Genomic DNA, 23722 nt, shown 5'->3' with positions numbered 1-23722 from the left:
CAGACTATTTGCTTCCAAATAGCTTAAGTCATGTCTAGGGAAGCTTCTCTTCCATGGTGGAGCCCTGTGCCCCACACTGTGCTTCACACACATTGGGGCTCTGTTTCTTAGGAGGGCACATGCACCCTCATCCTCTGCCCCAGCCTTTGGGAAGAGAGTGTGGAGTCCTGAGCCTGGGTTTCCCAGCTTGCCTATTGGTGTCAGCAAATCTTATCTTGGATGCCTGCATTTTTCATCTCCTTCCTCTGCCCGTGCAGAGAAAAATACGGTCTGTCAGTCTTGCTTTCGCAGGGGCCTTGCCAAATATGCCACTGGTGGGGAGTTTATCGGTGTACGGCAGGTGGTCATCTTCCAGACGGAGACAGGGGATCATACTCGCACGGGACTTGCCCGGCACAGCACGGTTCACAGCTGTGGGCCTGACCATCTCTCTTTGAAATCACTCCTCTAGTACCCAACTTGAGTTGGTGCCGACTGTATTGTGTCTGCAACATCAGGGCAGTATTAGACGTTCCTTGCCCACTGCTTTTTTCCCAGACTGCTTGTGCCAGCTGCAGGGCCCTTGTGAGGCTGTTAGGTGTCTCTCTGTGGCAGATTCATTGTTCCATATTTTTATTTAATTACTTACTTTTACAGCTCTTAGAATAAATCTAATTATCCATCTGTTATGCTACATTATGTCACTGCGGTTCATGCAATAATTTCGCGTTGTATGATATTTGTCAACTTGACCTTGCCCTCTTCCAGTGTTTGTGTTCCTCTCTGTGGCTCTGTGCCATCTCCTCAGTGGATTCCCAGCATGTCAGTCTGTCAGGGCCCCCAGGCAGAGCTGACTGCAAATGGCTTTTAGGTGGAGTAATGGTTGGTGTTCCTTGGCGTAGTGTGGAAGAGGAGAATGGCCAAGGACTCATCTCTGATACTATGCTGACCTGACCAAGATCTAGAAAGTTGGATTGGTGTTAGAGTTCCAGAAAAGAAAGCAGGATTTGTAGCTTTAGGGTTTCTGAGCTTTTGCCAGAGGGCTGTTGTCAAGGAGAACAGCCAGGAAAGGTCAGGCTAAAAGGAGATGACCACCTGTAGATAGGTCTGTGACGGTCCCACCATGGCTGTCAGGTGGTACCTAACATTAGGAATGAGTTAGGGCTGATCTTAGACATTGCAGAGGTAAATGTTACCTACTAGAGGTTGATTTCAGAAACCACGTAGAGGATCCCAACTTTCAAATTCTTTTATTCCCCCTGTTACTGCCTAAAATTCTATTATTACCATTAGAAATTAATTTCTTGTTTTTTTTTTTAATGCATCTCTTTGTGAGTAAATGTAGATACTCCCCATAGGGTTACCCCCAGGGGTCACTGAACAGCTCTGCTGTATTCCTTTTCACAAGCAGGCAGGGGATGTGTGGCAGTGGACACATATGAGGGAGTTGTTGAGGGAATCAAACGAGAGGGGGTGAGAAAGAGAATGCAAAACTTAGAACATTGGCTGGCGTCTGCCCTCTCTGGGCTCTTGGAGTAAGATGCTCAGAAAGGGAGGAAGATCATATGCCCTACCCACCCCCACACCCAGGTGTGGGGCTGGGCAGTCTCAGCAGGGGAGGGGCAGTGAGCCAGCCTTGTCCCTTCAGGCAGCTCCTGCCTAACTGAGTATGGGCTTTGGGCTAGACCATGGAAGGTGAGGTTACTGGTGAAGAGACAATAAGGCACAATCTATGTCCTTGAGAGAGTTGACAGTTTAGCAGGGAAAACAGACTCACCAAATCTGTTGAGTGTGATGAAGAAGGAAGAGGGCCTCAGGAATGCATAGCTGGGGCCTTAATGCGGGTCAGGTGGTGATTGAAGCCTTCTCAGAGGCAGTGTTTGGAGTGAGACTTGAAGGTGTAGGCTAGCCTGAGGAAGATAGGGACAGAAATGAGGAGGGTAGGGAAAGGGCACTCCAGGCAGAAGCAGTAAAGAGCATAGCACATCTGAGTAGAGGAATTCATTTGGGAAGAGGAGGCCCACTTTTGGTCCTGACGTAGGGTCAGTTCCAGCAGATTCTTGGGTGGAAGCATTGAGGCAGCTGTTACTGCTTACAAAGCATGCACCCACCAAGGACCAAAGGAAGGCCCATATGTGGCCCATAGGCGTTCTCTGGTGGAGGCCCTTGGGTTAGAGCTCTGTGTTCTACTACCTCCCATACCTAGCTAGGGCAGGGTCTGCTATACTCCTCCTCCTTCCCACCGCCCCTGCCTTCAACCCTGCCTCTGGCTCAAGCCCACATTAAAGGCCTTCCAACTTGGATGTGGGCCCAGGTTGGAGCTCATTACAGCCCTGTGGCCAGGCCCTCCATTTTCTCTTCCAGGTTAAGACTTGGCAGGCATCAAAGACTGCCAGGAACACCCCACAGGCCTTCTCCCTTAATGATCTCTCTCCTTTCCTCGGTCTGCATGGCCTCCCTAGCCAAGCTTTGCTCACCAGAGCCTCTGGTGACTTTTCGCAAGCTTTTCTCCATTCCAACAAGCAGAATTCAGTGACTAATTGCTGGTATTTTTTTTCCCCCTCAAGACTCTATTTATATAGGCTGTCATGTTGGGGGTGGGGAAGAGCAGGCTTTAGTCTTGGGAGGACTGCTGTTTCCTGCTACTGCCATCATTAGACGGAGGCCCATGTGGCATTGATGTCCACACTTTGTCTTTATTCTTGTATTTTTTTTTGTCGTTTCGACATTTGGTTCTTTGAACATCTAACATCCCTTTTATGCTTCTCATCTCCCACGGAAGATTGTTGTATTTTGTCCCCCACCGAAGCTGAGTTTTCCTTTTGTCAGATTTCTCACTTTCTTCTTTAATGTATTTTGATCAGTGCGGCCATGTAGGTCTGGGTTTTATTGGGAGCTTTTCATCTTGGCAGTGGCCCTCCGGGCTTGGGTCTTCTTGCAAAAATCCAACTCTGTTTCAGGCCCCTGAAGCAGGCCTTTCCTGGCCACGGCTACAGAGAGCCCAGCCTGTCACCTGTCCAGGGACATGCTCTAGCCAACAATTCTCAAACTTAAGCATGCATGAGAAGCAACAGGATTTAACTGGGATCTGTTAAAATACAGATTGCCAGGCCCCTCCCCTAAAGCTTTTCATTCAGTAGGTCTGGGTTGGGGCCTGAGAATTTTTATTGCATATTATTTCCCAGGTGATGCTGGTACTGCTACTCCAGAGACCACATTGTAAAAACAAAAACAAAAACAAAAACCACTGTTTTAGTGTAATTTTTCTTTTATCTTATGCCAGAGTATCAAAGATCCTAGAGAGGGGAGAATAGCTGAGGACCAGGTTCTCTTTTCCCCATACTGGGCCCAGCTCTCCAAAATTAGATGATGACAGCTGTTGGCAGTGGCATCGTGATATTTAAACATTTTTACAGTGATTTCACTTGTCCTAAGTCATTTGATACAGCAGATCCTTTGGTTAACTAATGAGTTTTTTCAGTTGAGAAGGTCAGATAAGAGCTCTTTCTTGGCCTTCCAGCTAAGAGTTTGTGGTGTTCCCCCAGCTGAATCCAGGTCTCTTAGCTCCTATTCTTTTTTTTTTTTTTTTAAGATTTTATTTATTTATTTGACAGAGAAATTACAAGTACACTGAGAGGCAGGCAGGCAGAGAGAGAGAAGGAAGCAGGCTCCCTGCTGAGCAGAGAGCCCGATGCGGGACTTGATCCCAGGACCCTGAGATCATGACCTGAGCCGAAGGCAGCGGCTTAACCCACTGAGCCACCCAGGCGCCCCTCTTAGCTCCTATTCTTGAGCTTTCGGTACTCTGCCACTTACTACATCTGTGTGATGTGACCTACTACGGTCACATCATTATCTACTATGTGACACTATCTACTGTGTCACTATCTACTATGTGACCTTGGGAAAAAAGTACTTAACTCTCTCTGACTTAGTTTATTGATTAGTAAAATGGGGGTAAAAATACCTGCCTCATAGAGTTGTCATGAGGATAGTGTGACTTAACATTTTTTTTTATTAGAAAGATTGTAACTCTTTCTGTGGGGTACAGGGGGAAAGGGAGATGCAAACTCTCTGTGGGCATGGAGCCCAACTCAGGTCTTGATCCCAGGTCTCTGGATCGTGATGTGAGCCGAAGGCAGATGCTTAACATACTGAGCTACTCAGGAGCCACTTGACTTAACATTTGAAAAATATATGACAGCTATGAAAGGACAGCACTCCAGAATTCATTCTCCTCTTGACTGTTAGGGACTGCCCTTAGTTTGGCGTTTCTGTTATTACAGGAGCCCCAGAAGAACGTCCCACCACTCACCAGGCAATATTCCTGGCCGTTAGGACAGGGCTCCATCACTTTGGAAGGGCCCTTCTCTCCATGGCCTGCTGTGAAGGAACTGGAGCATAGCAAGCCGGTGGATGGCCTTTGCCTCCAGGAGTTGAAGATGAGGCTGTTGCTGATAGGCTGGGTTGGTGTGAGAAGTTTAAGACCAAAGGGGAGCCCCTAGGAGAGCAGCCCGCATCACCTTATGCCCTCCTGGGGAGCTGCTGCCATTGAGGCCCTGCTGCTGTCTAGACCCTGCAGCACTCTGTTGAAATAGCCCTTGGAGCTTCATTTAGAGGGAAGAGAAGTCAGGCCTGCCTTTTTGGGGTTTTCTCTTTTCCTGCTTCTCTTCTACCTTCTGATGGGGGCATTCATAGAAGTAGCTGTGGTTTTACATAAAAGGCTGGCCCTGATAATGTTGTTATTATTGAACCTATTGAGCTTAATGTCTCAGGAACAGTTATATTCGATATTTCATTTAATCCTTACAACAGCCTTCTGAAATTATCTTCATTTTACAGATGGAGGAGGCTTAGGCAAAGACAGGTTAATTAGGCTGGTCTAGCTCCAGAAGCCATGGTCTTTACCAGTGCGATGCTGCCTCCTGGGACCCTGCCCTGATATTTCCCTCTGTGGTGCCTTGTTTCCCTCCCATGGATTCCTGGCCTTATCCTGTTCCCAGGATCCTTTGCCCCTCAGCTCGCTCCCTAGAGTCCAGGCCTGTGCAAAGTCTTTATTTACCTTTGTACCTTTCATAGAACTTGACACAAAGCCTTATACAGAGGTTGACCATATGCTCCATTTATACTTCTTGTCCTAGTACAGTAATTAATAGTACCTCCTTTCACTCTTTTTAAAGTGTCTCATTTAGACAATAAATTATGTGGTCACTTTACTTACACATGACCGATTCTCCCAATCCAGGGACAGTGGCATTTTAATAGAGGAACCTGAAAGACAGAATTATCGTTAAGACTCAAAGAAATAAATCGCAGATGGTAAAAATTTAAGCACTTTTACAGCCCAGCGGGCAAGAGGATTTGGACAGAGGTTCTGCTCAGCACCCCACAAACCTACCACATAGAACTATTCGCAAGTCCAAACTCGAGGCCTGTGAAGGTCACCAGGCTGGTCTCAGATTTCACAGGGCCAGAGTCCTACTGGGTAGCTTCGTGGAAGTGTCTGACAAGCAAGGCCAGAAAACAGGAAGGAGTGCCAAAAGCATTTGCTTTTCCACCTCTTTTGGGCAGAAGGGAGCCTTGCCTAGAAGCTAACTATCCTCAGCACCTGAGGCTTCTTGCAGAAGACAGCCTCAAGTGGTGGTTGGTGGGGTGGGGGGGACTGGCCCTTTCCAGTGCTGAACTCAAGCTTAGTGGGAGCCTACACTTGGGGTCCCAGTGCTGGGGGTTCTGTTTACCACAGGCTCTACCCCATACCATAGACATGGAACCATAGCCGCCCCTCAGCCTTGGTGTGTGCAAGTCACATTCTAGGCTGTGTCCTTGGCCCATTTGTAGGCAGCTGGAAACTGCTGTGCATATGTCGGTTCACACTTGAACTGGTTTAATGTTTTTTCTTTTAAGCTGCAATCTAAAATTCAGCCAGACAGGCTTTAACGAGCACTAAATCGTCAAGCCTTTTGTTTCCCTTGCTATTCAAGCCATAGAGATTTTGTATTTGATTCAGCAACAATTGCTGTATCTTAAACAAACCATTTACATTTTGACATTAACTATTTTATGAGTGTAACTTTTTTGTTGGCATCAGAATGGTTCCAGCAGAAGGCCTTTTAACGATTTATTAGAAAAAGAGTTTAAAGGGTCTGTGGAAGGTGATTCTTAACATTTTCTTTGGGGACAAGAAAGACTTTTATCTGAATTCATGCGGGTAATACATACAGACGTGTAACCTTTTTCCTCCTATCTTAGTGACTTGATCTCAGGTCATTCTTCTAGGGCACTTTCCTGGTCAAGCCGTCCATTTTTCAGATTACACCTAACACTGGACTCTTGCACAGGGACTTGTCTAATAAACTACCTCTCTGCGTGTCCTGTTGGCTGCTAATTTTGTTTACTAGGGGCAGAGACTGTTTTCATTCTTTGCTCCGGCTCCAAGCTGCTTAGCTGAGGAGCCTGTGCACACTGGGCCCAATCAGGATTGGTCAACCAGCCACTGGGATGAAGAGCCTCAGTCAGATAAATTACATGCTCACAAAGGAAGCATCCATCATTCTGTCTGCAGAAGCTGAGAGAACTGGAGCTGTTTTCTAGTTCTTATACCATCACAGAGTAGGAAGTCTTCTCTTTCCTCCTAGGCCCCCATTCCAGTGCCTGGTGACTCAGTTCTAAGGGCCTCAGGCAAGGCAGGCCTTCTAGTTCGGTTCCTACATTAGGGGAAGCTCTGTGTCCTTCTTCACCTGGAGTCTTAAGCCTGACTAGGGAGTCAGGAGACCCACTCCATCCAGTCTTCTCCTCTGTTATAGTGTGACAGAAGTGGCTAGGGGCAGGGAACCCATGCTTACCTGAGCCAGGAGAAGAACCACACAAACCTTCCCTAGCTGGGGAGGCCCTATTGATCCACCCCCACAGAGAACCAGGAACCTGGGTACTGCAATTCCTTCTCAGAGCTATAACTAATTGTTCATAAAGATCTTTCCGAATACCAATGATGCAAAATATTTGAATGGTTTACCATATTGTTCACCATATTTAAACTGTCAGAAACCTTAAATATCTGAGCAGAACCTCAGCAAACAAAGGATATTTTGGGGACTTGTTATGTATGTTGTACAGCAGAGAGATTTGTAGTCTATATGACTTCCAAATCCTGTAAACGAAGCATTTCAGTGTTGTCATTTTCAGCTATAGACCATCCCACGATTGTTGCTTTTTCTTTTGCTATTAAGAGATGGCTCTGTAAGTCAATTATTTCTCAATAAAACTGGAGGGTAGGGGGAGAAGAATGGCTCATTCATTAACATTTCTGCAGTTTGTGGCAAAAGCCAAACAGGCCCTGCTTGATTCCATTGGCTCTGATAAAGGGGAGGAGGACGTTGGAGGGAAGGGTGAGTGATTGCCCAGCACACACCTCTGAGTCCTTGAGAGCAAGATCTGGGTGAGTAAGGGAATTCCTTCCTGAGCCACCAAGGGACTATCGAGAAGTTGTATAGCCTTCAGTTGGGAACAAAGATTGGCTAGGTGATTTCCCTGCAGCCCTCTCACCCTGTGGATCTGGCCTGCTCTGCCCCCCCCCCCCCAGCATCTTGGGTGACAGAGATAACCCACCAGCTGGTATAGATGACCTCAAGTAACATCCTCTCTGTGTTCTCTAATAAACTTGATAAATCTGACTGTGTGAAAAATCTCCCATATGCTTTAGTCTAAATTTTCTTCTGCTTAACCTTGTTACTCCTACCTTGCCTCCCTCAGACTGCCTGAGACAATTACTGGGAGGCATTTGTTGAATAATTAGAGGCCACAGATAATTTCTCTTTAGCTCTCAGTCTTGCATGTTACCCACCCTGTGGCCTCCCTTTAGCCAGCTCTAATTAGCTTCTTTGATCCCTTCCTCCCAATTTCTCCCTCTAGCTTGTTAATTACCTTTCTCCCCCATGAATTCTTTCTGCCCTGCCTTTGTCCATGTAGCCAGAGGAGCTGAGAATGACAACCTAGGGCCACTCAGTGGGAGGTAGTACTTCTTTGTCTCCAACCACAGGTAACCCCTCCTACTTCTGAGAAGCCTGAAGACCCAGGCTCTCCTTAGCAGAAAAGTAAAAATAGTGATTTTCATTAAATAATATAAATACTTTATGATAAAACAACTATGAATAGAATGCTTAGTATTTGCCAGGAGTTGTGCTAATCTCCTTATATATTATCATATTTCATCCCCATAACAGTCCCAAAGGATAAATACTACTAAGCCCTGTTTACAGATGTGGAAACCAAAGTCCGAAGAGGTTTTGAATAAGTTGTTCAAGTCCTACAACTTGGAAACACCAGAAAGTAGGACTTGAACCCATTTCTCTCTGGTGCCAGAGCAACTTTTATTCACTAGTTTGCTCACTGAGTTTGGGCTTTTGATGAAATAAAAGTTGAGATCATTGGCTCTTGGCCTACCCCAAAACACACAGACTAACCATGGGATAAGATGTCAGCTAGTTACCGTCAGTGTAGAAGAGGCTCTCTGAATTGAGAGGCTAAAGCTGGTGCCGAAGCAAGCCAATGTGGCACTTCGGGTCTCTGTGTATCTAAGCAGCTAGAAATCTCCTTCAGTAGAAAACAAGACCCTGATAAATTCTTGATTTGCTCTAATTCTTAACTCACTTTCCTGACAGTCTCCTCTCTCAGATGATTAAGGGAACCATAAGGAAAAGGGCCTCACTGAAATTATATTCTGAGCAACAGAAAGGATATGTTCAGTGAAGTGGCAGTGTTGGGGACCTTAGCAGGAAGGGGCCATATTTGGAGAAGCCAAGGGAAATGTAGAACTCTCTGGATTTGGGGGAAAGCAGATTGTAGAAGGTCCAGGAGCAGGTAGATAGGATGTTTGGGCAAGAGCTTCAAAAGGAGGATGACTCAGTCTGAGAAGTGAAATCTTCCCTCACGTTGGAGGGAAGGGTGAGTGCTGCAGGAACAAGGCAGGAGACGCCTAGAGGTCAACGTGGCCAAACAGCGAGCAGTTAGAGTGGAGTTTTTTTGGTAAGAGATGAAAAAAGGTGAACAGAGAGGGTGTGAAGCTCTGACAACACTGTCAGGAATATCAGGAGGGTGTGACCTGGGATGCTAGGAACGAAGGGACCTCCCCAAGCAACGTTAAGAGTGAGAGCATGGCTGGGGGGCATCAACCCATTACTTTGGCAGATAAGTCATTGCAGCAGGTGAGGGCATCCCCATCCTCCTTCTTAGGTTTGTTTTGCTTCTCACCTCTCTTTTAAGGAGAATGGTCTTCCTGGGACAGCTGGGTGGCCCAGTCTTCTAAGTGTCCTACCCTTGGTTTTAGTTGAGGTCATGATCTTGAGGTCATGAGATCGAGCCCGTGTTGGGTACAGAGATTACTTAAATATATAAAACTTAAGAAAGGGGGGAGACCTTAAAAAAGGAGGGGAAAAAAGTGAACACACACACACATGCAACTACAACCCAGGTCAAGCAACAGAACTTTGTCAGCACCCCAGAGAGGACTCTCTCATGTTCCCTCCAAGTTTGAACTTCCTTTTCAGAAAGATTTGCCATCCTGGGAGCTTAGGTGAGTGTTACGGACATAGAAGATCTGTGCATTTCAGGAAAGCATTCAGCAGAATCTGATGATTATCTAATAAGTTAGATAGAGAAATGATGTTAAAGATGTGGACTTGTAGCTACTTGAACAGTCAGACCTAATAGATGTTTGTTTACAAATGGTCCGGTGTCTATAATAGAGTCTTGACTGGGTTGTTGTTCTAGAAATCTCATGTCAGACTCAGTCCTGTCCAGGCTGCATTCAGATTCTTACATAAGGACCTGGGGGCAGATGACACAGATCAGAGAGGGCTTAACCACCATGTTGGGCACATAACAGAATGAGGATTCCATAGTGACATGCTAAGGGGGAGGTCTTGGGTAACAAAGTGGTATTTTAAATCTTGTTATTCTTAATTTTATAAAAACCCATATTTGTTGTTTAAAAAAAGAAATCCGGGAGAAGGGGGTGGGGTTATGGACATTGGGGAGGGTATGTGCTTTGGTGAGTGCTGTGAAGTGTGTAAACCTGGCGATTCACAGACCTGTACCCCTGGGAATAAAAATATATGTTTATTAAAAAATAAAAAAAAAATTTAAAAAAATAAAAAAAGAAATCCTACTGGCCAGAGACAAATACATGATGTCATACTACCCATATCCTTTGGTAACTTGGTTTTTGCCTTCTGTACTTCGGTTCAGGGCAATGTTGGAAATCCTTGGCTTATCACGTGAACAGCTTTTAGGGATTGGATCTAGGCAGGCCTAGTGTGAATCAGTTCTGCAGTACCCCTGCCAAAAACCTATATGTGACCTGAGGCATTAGTCACAGCATGATCCTGGGCCAGAGGCAGCTAGGCCCCCTGGACTAGAGGGGTTGGCCAGGCAGGAGCCCTGCAGGTAGGTTTGCCAGATTTTGAGGGGAGCTTTCTCTAGTCAGTTGGCTGCCCCTAAGCTTCAGAAGGGGTAACCTGTCAGGACAGTCAAATGACCTTCTCCACATTGAGAGGGCAGACTTGGGACCAGTGGGTATAAATAAGCTTCATGAAAGCAGATTTCAGTCCTTATCAGAAGACATTTTTCAAGCAATTAGATGAGTTTAAAACTCAAGGCAGCATAAATCGTTTGAGGAGCCCCCTACTGCTCTAGTCTTCAAATACTGGGCTGTCAATTATCAGAGGTGCTATACCAGGTAAGAGGTTGGTGATTGGGTCTAGTTATCCTAAATGTTGGTCCTCACATCAGTGCCAGGCATATTGGTAAGGATCAGGTGGAACGTTTATGAAAAATCAGGTTTTTGAGCCCCATCTCCTGAGGCTTTGATTCAGTATGTATAAGATAATGGTTAGACTCTGTTAGAATTTTGAAACACTGCCCCAAGTGCTCCTTGGTGAAATGGCTGATTCTACAGCTGGTACATCTAAAGTACAGTATCTTGTGCAAGAACGTCTTAGGCCAGAAAGTCAGGAACTGCTTAGAGCATGATGAAAATAAGTAGAAAAGGCACAGAAGCCAGTATGAAAAAGGCTCTGGTGGCTATATAAGGGGGTAATTTGAGCATCAAAATAAATAATGATAGAAATGGATTATAACCCATTATAGATTAATGAAGAGTCCATGAATCCATATTGATAGAAATGAGTAAGTGAGAACATAGGAAAGCCTTTCCTTTCCCGTAGACTGCCAGCACAGACGGGTAGAAGCAGTGATCAAGTTTGAATATCATTTGACAAACATCATGGTAATAATAATTTTATAAAAGGAAGAATGATCAATGAACACCAGAACTAGTGGGTGAAAGTTTGCTGAGGAACAGGCTGTTTTCATATTTCAGAATGTGTCTCTCCACAAAATATGTATTAATTTCAAAGGGCCAGATAACATCTTCATAATGGAGAAATCTGGTAGACGCCACTGTGACCAGTAATCCAAGTAAACATGGCCTTCCTGACAATCATGTGCCTCCTGACAAGATGCACTGAGAAAGACACGACATTGCTTTTTACGGTGATCCTACCAACGTGCACAACCTCAGTCTAAGCATGGGAAACCGTCAGACTCCGGAATATTCTACAACTGGCCTGTGCTCTTCAAAACTGTCTGTGGACAAAAACAGGCTAAGGAGGAAGTGTCAGGACTAGAGGATTTGAGACATGCTGCTGAGTTCATTGTGCCAAGTCCTGGATTGGACAGAAACCAAAATTACTTTATAAAAAGGATAGTTTGGGGACAGTGGATAAAATCTGAATATCTGTAGATCATAGATTGATGTTAATTTCCTCATTTTGATAACTATCCTGTGGTTCTTAAGACATACACTTGATACATTTAGAGGTAAAGAGGCAACTTACTCTCAAATGTTTCAGGAGAGAAAATAATACGTCTAAACATATATATAGAGAGAGAGAAAGAAAATTAAAAAGCAGATGCGGTGAACTGTTAACAATTGATGAATCTTAATGGAAGTCCTTTTACTCTTTTAACTTTTCTGTAAGTTATCTGTGTAATTTTCCTGTAATTTTTAAAGTGCCCAGTCTGAAATCGTTTGAGGGGGAATACAAATCGGTGTCCCTGGTGACTGTGATGCAGTTATGTATGGAGCTAGCAGATGTCTGTTAAGATTCCTTGGGACTACCTTCTCTGAGGCCCTGTTTCTTTTTCCAGAGCTGGGCATTTGATCTCTGTGCATGTGTGCAGAGGACCTCTTAGAGATACTCTTGTGAGCACTATCATTGTGGTGAAGTGTGTGTGCCCCACATTTGCTTACACAACTGGCTTCTGGTTGTGAACTATTTATGAATGGGTCCAGTGATGCTCCTACCCTTCCCCTGTCCTGATGGAACCTCTGAAGTGGCCCAGTGTGGTTCCCATCATCCCAGTTGTGGTATGAGCCTCATGTTATAGGCTGGTTGTTTTGGTTCTCCTGGGGGCTTCACTTTGATGTGGAAGAGTTATATGTGGTATTTATTCTTTACCTGTTCTGTTGTTATTCAAGTTGGTAATTGTCCATCTCTTGATTGACTAATTGATTGCTTACCCCCACTTAATCCCTAGATGGCAGGCTAGTATAGATCCCCAGTGACCTGCCGATTTCAAGATTACACATCCTGCAAATCCTTGTGTTCCACAGATGATCAACGCCACACGCTAGGTCACGGGCAAGGAGAGGCCCGTAGAGAAGGAATCTTTCTTTCTGGGCAAGAAGGTGAACAGTTAACCACCACTTCATCAGGCAGGATTGCAGATGATGAAGCCTGACCACGTCCTCCCCTGAGATATGCCCCCTTTCCACACTGTGTAGATTGTTCTCAGGGAGTATTTCACAACAATGGCAGTTTTTTCCCCTCTGTTTTTAAGAGAATGAAAAAAAGAATCATTATCCTACGTAGAAATATGGTGAGGACTCCTGAGAGAGCTCATACCCCGATGCGTGGATAAGCCTTGAGTCTAGGTTGGGACTGGGACTCTGAATGACGCGAGCTCTGCTTTGGAGGGTTTCCCCTTGGTATCTACTCAGCCCCATGTAATGAGTTAACCTGACCCTTATTTTCCAATCCAGAAGTCTCTGGCTTTTCCGGGTTTTTTTCCTGCCATTTCCAGTTACTCAGATTCCCTTTTCCATCCTTGTTGTTCCACTTCACCCCAAACAGGATCTCTATGTGTTTCCTGTTCCCATGCATATGGCCCCTGATGCTAGCAGCACCTGCTCTGTGGCTCTGTGACCCTGTAGTTGCAGGGACCCTGCCCTGAAGTGGGCCTGTGCTTGGTTTAATGCTCTGCCTGCCCTTTCCATCTTGAAGTTTCTAGTTTCTAATAGTTTTTGAACACGGGCCCCACGTTTCCATTTTGCACTGGCGCTGAAAATTACATAGCTCATCCCGAGTGGCAGAGAGCGAGAAGGGCAACTCGTGGGCGGCACTCTCATGGGGCCTGTGGTGGGGCTTGGCTGTATACCCTGGGATCAGCTGAACCACCCAGACTGCCCCCCAACACTTGCTCAGCTTTGCTTAGCTGAAATATGATCTCTGACCCTTGGCAAATTGCCTACATCAGTCACCCTGACCCAAACTGTTTGGTTTCTGCACATGTAATCATTTCCATTTCTGTGATCTACCCCTCCCCCAGCCCCACCCAAGATTTGCAAAGTAGCAGCTGCTGCCATCCCTTTGCACACAGACAGCTGACTTGCCTGCTGATTGTGAACATCCCAGTAATCCAAGTGCTAATGGTATTTATTCAGTCCAGCCGGCTTAGCCCTGAACAAGGTTTAGTCTCATTTATCTCATCAGAGACAAGCTACGTCCTTAATATCCTTCTGTTGACTTTGAGCACACCAGCTCCACGGATGTCGCTGAGAGGCAAACCAGGCCCCTGCCCTTTTAACGCACTCAAATCCCCAGCTGTCAGGCTCCACACCTTTCCGCCCCGCCCCCTGCATGGGCCACAGCTCCCATCCTGAGCCTGTAGCCTGGGAGGGAGATGAAGCCAGCATATATGTGCCCTGGACATCTGTGTTCCCAGGACAGCTGTGTTCTCGAGGATATGGTCTGGGCTCTTTGTAGCAAACCCACCGTAATTGTAATGTTTCCATCACATTGCATTGGCTGCATTTTGGCACTCGATACCTGTTGTATCTTTAACACAAGGTAGTATTAGTTCTGCCTCATAGGTAAGGAAACAGAAATGAAGGGACTTGCCCAAGGTCATCAACCCTTGTTCATAGGATTCCCACCAAATGTCCTCCAGGCACTGGCCCTTGTACATCCCCTAAACTCACTCAGCTTTCTGGGGCATTTCATCCCCCAAAGCACAGAGTAATGAATATTCAGAGCCCAAGGCTAAGCTGCCAGGGGAGGGAGAGGTTCTGAGAGCATGTTGGTACCTGCCCCTCCACAGTGGATTGCCTGAATGCCCAGCTTACCTATTCCCGCCTGGCTGGACTGAGTGTCATTTGGAAACTCTACCTTCATTGGAAGAACACACCTCTGCTGTGTTCCTTAGCCCCTTGATTGGGCAGGACTAAAAGACTGTTTACAGAAGGTATTGTACAGAACCCCTGACGCATGCATGGTGCCCTTCAACTCGGGAGTAGGGCCCACAGTTACATGGGCACCTTACCTTCATTTAAGTTAGGAGAAAAGGCCCAGGGCTATTGAGACCACACTTGGCCACAGGCCCATGTTTAGCTGATGGCCCTGCTCTCCTCACCCAGGTTCTTTAGGACTTGGCTGCAGGTGAAAAAGTAGATTTATTGGGGCGCCTGGGTGGCTCAGTGGGTTAAGCCGCTGCCTTCGGCTCAGGTCATGATCTCAGAGTCCTGGGATCGAGTCCCGCATCGGGCTCTCTGCTCAGCGGAGAGCCTGCTTCCCTCTCTCTCTCTCTGCCTGCCTCTCCATCTACTTGTGATTTCTCTCTGTCAAATAAATAAATAAAATCTTTTTAAAAAAAAAAAAGTAGATTTATTGCCTTATGAAAGTGATTTCAGTAAGTGACAAAGTATCAGGCTTTCACTTTTTCCCTTTGGTTTCTTTCTGTGTGACTTCTATTTTGTTCTACCTTAATGAGTTTCTCTCCTTGGGGATGGGGTGGGACCCGGCCACTGTTGTCATGACCCTAGGTGCTCCTGGCTTCTAGCAACCTATCTTATGGAGAAGAGGACTTCTTTTGGTCGTGACTCCATTATAGACCCAGGGCTCTGGTTGCCCAGTCCTGGGTGACCCACAGAGGCCATGGTGGTGGCAGGCTATCATGGACCAGCACCCAATCCACAAGCCCTTCCCCGTGGTTTCGGGAGTTGCCATAAGTACCCCATCAGGACCATAAGGAGTGGGAGAGGGAGCAGTGTCTCAGAGGAAGGGAGGCAGGGGTATCACTACTGAGAGGCAGGACAGAGGGATGCTGGGCAGATACAGGTGCACACTGCATAGCCACAGCCAACCTGACCTGGGAGTGGTAAGTTGTGTCTGGTTCAGAGTGTTCTACCATCTCATCTCTTGTCCCCAGGGCAACTGGGCCCTCTCTGGTGTCTGCTCGTCACCAACTTTTCATTTTACTTAGGGTTTGGTATTTGCTGTGGAAGGAGGAGCAGGAGCAGATTCTGCTTGCTGGATGAGGTCTGGGTCCTGCATCACCCTTCCTAGGTCCCAGCCAGCAGACTTCAGTGCTGTCGGTAGCTTGGCCTCCTGACCTGCACCTTTTTGTCAGCTGCACCTCTTGGCCCCATTTCCATGACTTTCCAGGGTAGCTATTCATTCAATGGTCTCACCTCTCCACACACAATCATGCTGTTCCCTGAGCACCTGCCCTTCCTCCTGTCTACAAGCTGTCTTCTTCAGCCTCCTGCAGTGTCTCTTCTCCAGTGCAGACCTCCTGGATCTTCCAGCCCAGACCTTCCTGTTTTTCCTCCGGACCCTCTGCCCGCCCCCAGCCTTAGGTTCAGAGCAACTTGGTCTGGCCTCATGTTAATATCATTCATTCCCTCTGTAACTTCTAAGTAAAATCTGGTGGATGGTCTCTGTCCTGTGTGTGGATCCTGGCTTGTTCAGTGGCAGAGGGCTGGCTGAGCTTCCCCAAAGACCTGTCCTGTATGTGGGGCTGCCCGTACATCATTCCTAAGACAGACTGCTGTCTGACCCTCTGTCACTTACATCAGGGCTCCCGTGGAAAAGAAGCACCCGGGAAGCCATGGGGATTTGCCTAGATGGTACGTGCCCTCCCCTTAAGGCCCTGGTACTTTGTTTCTTGTTGGTGCTTTGGTTCCCTTAGGGGTTTGAGCCTTCTCTCCCCTCCTAACAAGCAAGACATGGGTGAGCACGGTTCCCCTCCCTCCTGACACTGCCTTGCATTGTGACAGGGCTACTCCTCTGGGTGGTGTCCAGGTGGGTCCCGGTACCCAGCATGCTCAAGTGGCTTTCCTAAGGCACCTGGCAGGTGATTCTCTCATCTCTAGGTCTTGTTCTCAGCTCCATGTGCTGTCTTTGGAGGACCTTGCCCCTGCCACCATGTGGGCCCGTGAGCGATGGTGCTTCCTATGAGGCTGATGTGATGTTGGGTCTCACAGCCCCCCTTCCTTGGGAGGCAGCTTTTGACGTCTGTGTGAATTTCTCAACATGGTCGTCTTTTCCTAGAAAAGACCCTGCCTGTTGTGGGTGAGCATTCCTCAGACACATGATGGCAGAGGCAATTCTAATTAGCTCACGCTTTGATGAAGCAGCTGCCTTTCTCAAGTTAGGGGGAACAGTGGGCAGGGGAGAGGCTCAGCTCCACAGCCCTCCTGCATTAGTGCCCACCTGCTTGTCTGGAGAGGAGCTGTCAGCTTCCCTTCCCCAGAGACCCTGGCCCATCTCCAGGCTGCGCCTGAGACACACTGGTGGGGTTGCCATGGGACAGGCTGGCACCCACCCTGCACATCCTTTCTGGCTGAGACGATGCAGAGGGACCCACGCACCTCCCATTTAGAGCAGGGAAACTGGCTCAGTGTGCTGAGTCTTCTTTGAAACTTGAAGCTGGTGCCTGGTAGGATCGGGCCCCATCACCATGCCACTGGGCCAGCTTTCATGGGGCGCCTGCCATGTGGCAGGCTCTCTCTTTCAAGCAGTAGTGTGCACTCTTGTCACCTGCCTCCCATTTCCTCTGGGTCTCAGACCCTGCCTCACTCTGCAGGATCACAAGGGACCCTTGCCAAAGTTGGGGGTTAAGAGGAACAGGTGCTCTTTCAGTCTCCAGGGAGCTGGTGGCCTGGCTTAGGTGAAGGAGCCAGAGCCAAGAAGAGACTCCGTGCCCTTTGTGGGCTGTCTATGCAAGTGTGGCAGCCACTCTGTGACCTCTGGTCTGGCCTCTCCTCTTCCTTCTGGCCTCAGGGTTTTAGGAGCCTGCCACATTTCTTCTCTGAGGCCTCCTAAGTGTCTGGCAAGGGAGCCTTGACCTCCCTCGAATGCCTAACCACCCAGGTCCCTGTACTTGACACTTCTCCCTAACTGATCACTAATTTGATCTTGGAAAGCAAGAGGTTCCCAGTCTTATCTCCTCCCGGGCACCCTGCCCTGTGGAGGCCTCACTGGCAGGGCCCCTATGCTTTCTTCCAGGAGAGTTATGCCTGAATGTTTGAACCTCCTTGCTCTTTTGCCAGCCCAGAATGGGGAGAGGAGCTGGAGAGGCAGCTCTGGGTTTTGAGTGCTACAGTGTTGCTGTGTGTGGGTTGGTTTAGTCCTGGTTGTGCACACATGTTGATTCATTCTGGCCCTCTTTTCCTGGGCCCCATAACAGAGGCTATATGCTGAGTACTGATAACATGGGGGCAATCCCAGCAGCTACTCTCACAGTGGGGAGGCATCTGGGTTGGTCTTGTTTTAGGCTCTGCTCAGGTTCAGAGGCTCCCTGGCTCTCATTCGTTCTTGCGGTCTTTTTCCCCCACAAACATTGACTATATGTTGTCTATGTACTCCAGCCAGAAGAGAAAAGAGGAGTGGGTCCCAGCACATGGCCAAGAGGAGCTCATAATCAGAGAACAGACCTGTCAGTAACTGCCCCCAGTGTATGATTGCTTGGGGTGATGGAGGGAGGAAGACCCAATGTAGGCCTGGGGACTGTGAAGGAAGGCTTTCGTGGAAGGGACACTGAGTAGCACCTTTAGCATCGGGAGATCTTAAAGGGGTGTAGGTGATTTCCCTTCCCAGATCACTCCAGCCCAATGTTTGCTGGGTAGTAGGATGTTGTGGGAGCCGTTGGTCTGTGATTTTGGCCATAGGCTTTGGTACCCAGGTCGATGTATAGTCATTCACCTATTCAGCCAGCTAAGTTCTAGCTTGTCCCAAGGGGGAATGCTCCTTTGGGCACCTTAGTTTTCCCCAAGGGATGGCTGGTACATTATCACCCCCAAACCACCAAGATCCCTGGGCTGTGCACAGTGATGTGTCCCCAGCTTGGTGAGGAGGTATTGTGTCATGCTGCCCTGTACTTTCCCTCCAGCAACCCAAAGGTTCAAGTAGAGGCCATTGAGGGGGGAGCCCTACAGAAGCTGCTGGTCATCCTGGCTACGGAACAGCCTCTCCCTGCAAAGAAGAAGGTATGTATCTGCTCCCTCCCTACTGCCCAGCCCCTAGCACATCTGCAGAGCCTGAGAGACAAGGGTCCCTTTTTTGGCTGTGCGTGTCACCCTTGGGGACCTGAGTGCTCACCCATCCACTGGGTGGCATAGGGGGAGAGGTCCCACTCACCTCAAGCAGCATGACAGCTTGCTGAGGCATCTGGAGGCCTCAGTTCAGCTCCCATCATAGTCTGGGATACCACCCTCTGGCTTCTTGTGTTGTGGTCTCTCTGCCTAGGGGGCGATGTTAAAGGTGTCTCACCCCTCTTCCAGCTTTCACCAAACTGTGTTCTGGGGTATAGCTGGACCTGAGAGGGACGAAAAGAATGGAGGCTGGGCTGGGGTCGTCGGGGCACTTCTGGCTGCGTTTACTGGGCCCTGGATCAGGCTGAGCAGCATGTGGCCCATCACCCTCTGCAGGTCCTGTTTGCCCTGTGCTCCCTACTGCGACACTTCCCCTATGCCCAGCAGCAGTTCCTGAAACTGGGGGGCCTGCAGGTGCTGCGGAGCCTGGTGCAGGCAAAGGGTACAGAGATGCTGGCTGTGCGTGTGGTCACTCTGCTTTATGACCTGGTCACTGAAAAGGTGAGTGCCCAGACCTGGGGTGCCTCCGGGTCACTTTGCTTTGTTTTGCTTCTAGCCTTTTGGCCCTGGCCTCTTCCATGCTACCTTCCATCCTCCTAACAGTGATTCGGAGAAAACGTGCCAGACTGTGCTGGGTAGACCTAGAGGCTGTGGAGGCCCCTCCTTGGGATCCTGAACCCAGAATTTCTGAGGGAGGGTGTCCCATGGGATGTGACAGCTAAACTGAAACCTGAGGGCTGGTGAGGAGGGGGGAAGGGGCCGGGGTGCCAGGGATGGGGGTGTGCCAGAAATGGCCAGGATCGGCCCTTCATGGAATGACAGGTCATTTGGTTAAAGCCTAGGGTGGTGCAGTAGGGAGCAAGGTGGATGGAGCAGCTGTGTCGGGGAGCCCTCGAAGCAGCCAGAACGACAATTAGCCAGAGCCTGGGAAGAGGCTGAATCTTTAGCTTCTAGAAATGGGATCTTTGGATTTTTAAGTTTAGATTTTTAGATTTTGATCTTTAGATTCTAGAAACATGCAGGTTCCTCCTCTGGGAGCTTTGACCCTGGGCAAGGGCTTGGCCACCCTCGAGGGGCTCAGGGACCCTGTTGTTGCCACCTGGCAGGAGACTTGGTGTCCAACCCACTTTGGTCTTTGTGAGCCTGAAAAGTGTCTTAATTAAGAACAGAGTGCAGCCAGCCGGGCCTGGATTCTGAATGCAGCGGCTGCAGAGAGCAATAGCAGAGATCTCAGCTCGCTTTCTGGCCACGCTTTCCCTAGAACAGCCAACTGGAGCAGGCTAGGCAGCCCCAGAGCCACCGCTGAGTCTCGGAGGAGGAGAGGCCCAGGCCTGCCTCCCTGCTCCTGCCTCACATTGAGGGTGGGAGTGTCTGGAAGTTGCTGTTGTGAGTGCGTGGACTCTCTGGTGCTCCCTGTGTCTCCAGGCCTGGCTTGTCCTTCATTCTCTCCTGCTCTCCCCCTCTCTCCCTCTTTTTCTCCCCCCCTCTCTCTTTCCCCTCTTTCTCGTTCTTTCTCTCTCTCCAAGCTGCAGAAACCCAGAACAGCAGGCAGCCATGTGGTGCTCACATCCAATTAATAAGGCCTGGGCACAGTTGACTTCCTGGCAACAGGCCAGCAAGCCTGGAGAAAGACCTGTGTGTTGGCTTGGCATTTCCTGGGAGAAACTGACCTCTTCCCTCTGCTGAATTCGGTGTCTCTTTGCCACCCCTAGTCCTGGCATGGCAGGTACCATGGCATTGGCATGTCCCCAGAGAGCTGCCCAAGTCAGCCGGCCCTCAGGGCTCACCTTGAGGCTTGGGGTGCTGAGAACACTGGTGTTTCTCTGTGGAAAGTACTGGGATAGCTGTCCCTCTGCAGGCGGGGAGGACAGTGGAGGAGTTTCTGCCGCCGGTGAGCGTAGGACAGGTGTCAGCCGAACTGTGTTTGAGGCAGCTGGGGCTTCTCTTTTCTTGTAGTTCCCCGGAAAGAATGAAAACCAATTAACCCTGGGTCTGGGTCTGGAGCTGCGTGAGATGGCAGCGTGTCAGGTTGCCGTTGGAGGTGCCCCACGGCTTGAGGGTGTTGTGGGAAGGGGGCAGCTGCTTGGCAGAATTCCTGTGGGGAGTGCGCCCACCTCTCACGGTCCCTGTCCTCCTGGTGCTTTGGGGCAGACTTTATTGACAGTAGCACCTGGAGCATGTGGGCTGCAGAGGCCTGCTGTTGGGGGACTCTGACCTGTTTGGGCAAGTCAGGGGAGGCAGTGAGATCTGAGGGGTGAGTTAGTCAGGGAGTTGGAGTTAGGTGGGAGTGCACCTCCTAGCTGCACCTTAAGGGCTCTGGGGGACAGTTTGTGTGACAGGTGCATGAGTTAGGGCGTATGTGGGGATGAGGCCCTGCACAGGTTGGGGTGGACCCTGCAGGGCCTTTAAGTCCTTGGGAAGGGATTTAGTTATGAACATCAGAAATGCTCAGTTGTACAGGGTGTAGGGCTGGACAAGTCTACTGTCAGCTGGCTGGAGGTGGTCGTGAGTGGGAGGCAGGGGGCTGACAGGTGCTGTGAGCGGCAGTGGATGTGGGGCAGAGACCAAGGGCCTTGAATGTTCCAGGTGCAGCTGGGGTATGTGGGGTAGCTTAGGAAAGGACTGTCAGAGCCCTCTCATCCTTTTCTGGGCCAGGATGCTGATCCCTGCCCCTCCCTGCTTCCTCCACCAGCCCCAATGGACCTCAAGGCCATCCGGTGGTGCTCTGTGGTCCCTGCTCTTTGCCTGGGCTTTCCTCTTGTCTTCCCTGTCCTTGGCATACCTTGTTCTCCCCTGGAATAAGGGCAGAGCTTCCTCTTCCGTCTTGTAGGTACACTTAGTACAGCCAGTAGCGCATGTCTCCACCCTCTCCCTGCTCATCCTCCACCTCTGACATTCGAGAGAAGCTGTTCACTCACATTTCAGGTGTGTCCTACCCCTGTAGCCTGGCAGGCATGGCTCCCACTGTATTGTGCTGGCGGGGCTGGGTTTCTGTACTTTAGAGCCACTGGCCAAGCTTGTGACTTTCTGCCCAAACTTGTCTCAACTCCCCAGGCCCTTGGCATAAAGGCCACACACAGCCGGGACTCAGCCAGACCCTCACGCCCCCTGGGCCAGAACAGCCTCACATTCTACACACAGGAAGGGGGCCTCAGCCTACTGTTGTGACCTGCCCGTGTGTGGACCCTCCACCCTTGTCCACTTGGACAACTCCCACATAGCCCTCCAGACTCAGGGAAGTGCCATCCTGTTCTCTTGGCTGTGCCCTCTGTCCTCTGAGTGAGTGAATCGTGTGGAGGTGAGGCTGCCACTGCCACGGACGGAGGTGTAGATGGTGTGACTCAACTTGAGAGCTGAGCACCCATTGCTAGGTGTGCTGTGTGCTGGGCACTGGCCGTGTGTGGTCCTGAAGGGGGCACATCATCACATAAGAGATGATGCCGGGCCCATCCAAGGCTGTTCGGCTGTCAGTGGCGGAGCAAGAATTCAAACCCAGACTGCTGGCATCCACCGGGCACTGCTGAATTGCAGTCATTGTGCTCCTCAGGGATTACTCCGTTAATTTCTCTTCTCCTGCTAGACCCTGAGCTCCTCAAGGGCAGGGACCATGTCTCCGTCTAGGTTTCTCCGGCATACTGCACAGTTGTTTTTGATGAATGGATGGAGGGACAGACAGATGGACCTATGGGTGGATGGGTGGGGGAACCTGATTGAAGCTGTGAATCCAGCTGGCCCTCTCCCATGTTGGGCCTTTGAGCGGGTGGACGGATGATGAGCCACATGCCTTCCCATGACTGCTCTCTGTGTGTTCTCTCCCCCAACCCCGTCCCGGGTGCCTGGCCATGCGGACAGCAGAAGTTTGCTGAGGAGGAGGCCGAGCTGACCCAGGAGACGTCCCCAGAGAAGCTGCAGCAGTACCGCCAGGTGCCCCTCCTGCCAGGCCTGCGGGAGCAGGGCTGGTGCGAGATCATCGCACACCTCCTGGCCCTCCCTGAGCATGATGCCCGAGAAAAGGTGCTGCAGACGCTGGGCGCCCTCCTGGCCACCTGCCGGGACCGCTACCGCCAGGACCCCCAGCTCAACAGGACGCTGGTCAGCCTGCAGGCTGAGTACCAGGCTCTGGCCGCCCTGGAGCTCCAGGACGGCGAGGATGAGAGCTACTTCCGGGAACTGCTGGGCTCCATCAACAGCTTGCTGAAGGAACTGAGATGAGGCAGCTCCCTGCCACTGGGACTGGACTGGGACATTAGTGAGGCTGACGGACACCAGCTTGGGTGGGCTCCTCAGGGGACAGTAGCCAGGGGGGAGGACTTCCCTACTGGGGCCAGGGCATCATCTGGGCAGTGCCGGCTTGACCATTAAATGGAGGCATGAGGGCCATTGTCTGTTGTGTGTCTCTGCAGACCGGACACAGTCCTGTGGTTGAGGGACTGTGTCTAGGAGCCCCCAGGTCACTGGGTAGATAGGCACCCCAGAGGCCCCTGATGACACGGTGGATGGTCGGCCTGGGGCATCCAGTAATAGGCCCTATGGGAAGGGTCTGGGCTCAGGAGTTGGAAAGCCCTGGCTGGGACCTTGCTCTTCCCCACCCAGGAGCTCTGTGACCTTGGCAAGTCATTTACCTTTTTGTGGGCCTATTTTCTCAACTGTCAGAGGGGATGCCATTAAGTGCGAGCAAACCTGCAAAAAGCACTGCAGCAGGGCACCTGTGCTTGTTCCTTCCCCCACCTTGCTCTGATGGCAGGTTGGTGCTGGGGTGGGGGGGTCATCTCACTGCCCCTTGTGCATGGAAATAGCTTTGAGGCCCATGGCAGTGGTACTCTGTCAGCCCTGGCAGCTTATGGGTTGGGCTGGAGCGATCGGCACTGGGACCAGGGTGCTGGAAGGATTGGGGGTGACTTGCGGCACTCTGGAGGGCTTGGGTGTGGGCCTCGCTCTTGGAGAGGAGTGAGCTCCCTAAAACTGGAAGTAGGAGCCCAGGCCTGCCTGTCCCACCTGACAGGGCAGAGGTGCGTCTCTGTGCCCTCGCCCCTC

The 23722-nt window shown here is 49.8% G+C and overlaps 1 protein-coding gene across 6 annotated transcripts in view; it reads left to right on the top strand.

The window, feature by feature from the left end:
- SIL1 (SIL1 nucleotide exchange factor) overlaps positions 1-23068 on the top strand; it is a 214902-nt gene extending 191834 nt beyond the window's left edge. For 5 of the 6 annotated variants that reach the window (XM_059417675.1, XM_059417672.1, XM_059417676.1 and 2 more), the window contains 3 exons: positions 18487-18583; positions 19025-19189; positions 22541-23068. In XM_059417675.1, the coding sequence (XP_059273658.1) occupies positions 18487-18583; positions 19025-19189; positions 22541-22900 (622 nt within the window). In that variant the 3' untranslated portion in view covers positions 22901-23068. The remainder of the gene's footprint in view (positions 1-18486; positions 18584-19024; positions 19190-22540) is intronic. The other variant, XM_059417673.1, reaches the window with a different exon arrangement.
- Positions 23069-23722: the final 654 nt, after the last annotated feature.

Source organism: Mustela nigripes, chromosome 12 (genome assembly GCF_022355385.1).
Source record: "Mustela nigripes isolate SB6536 chromosome 12, MUSNIG.SB6536, whole genome shotgun sequence".
Taxonomy (NCBI): domain Eukaryota; kingdom Metazoa; phylum Chordata; class Mammalia; order Carnivora; family Mustelidae; genus Mustela; species Mustela nigripes.
This window is presented reverse-complemented; position numbering and strand designations above follow the sequence as displayed.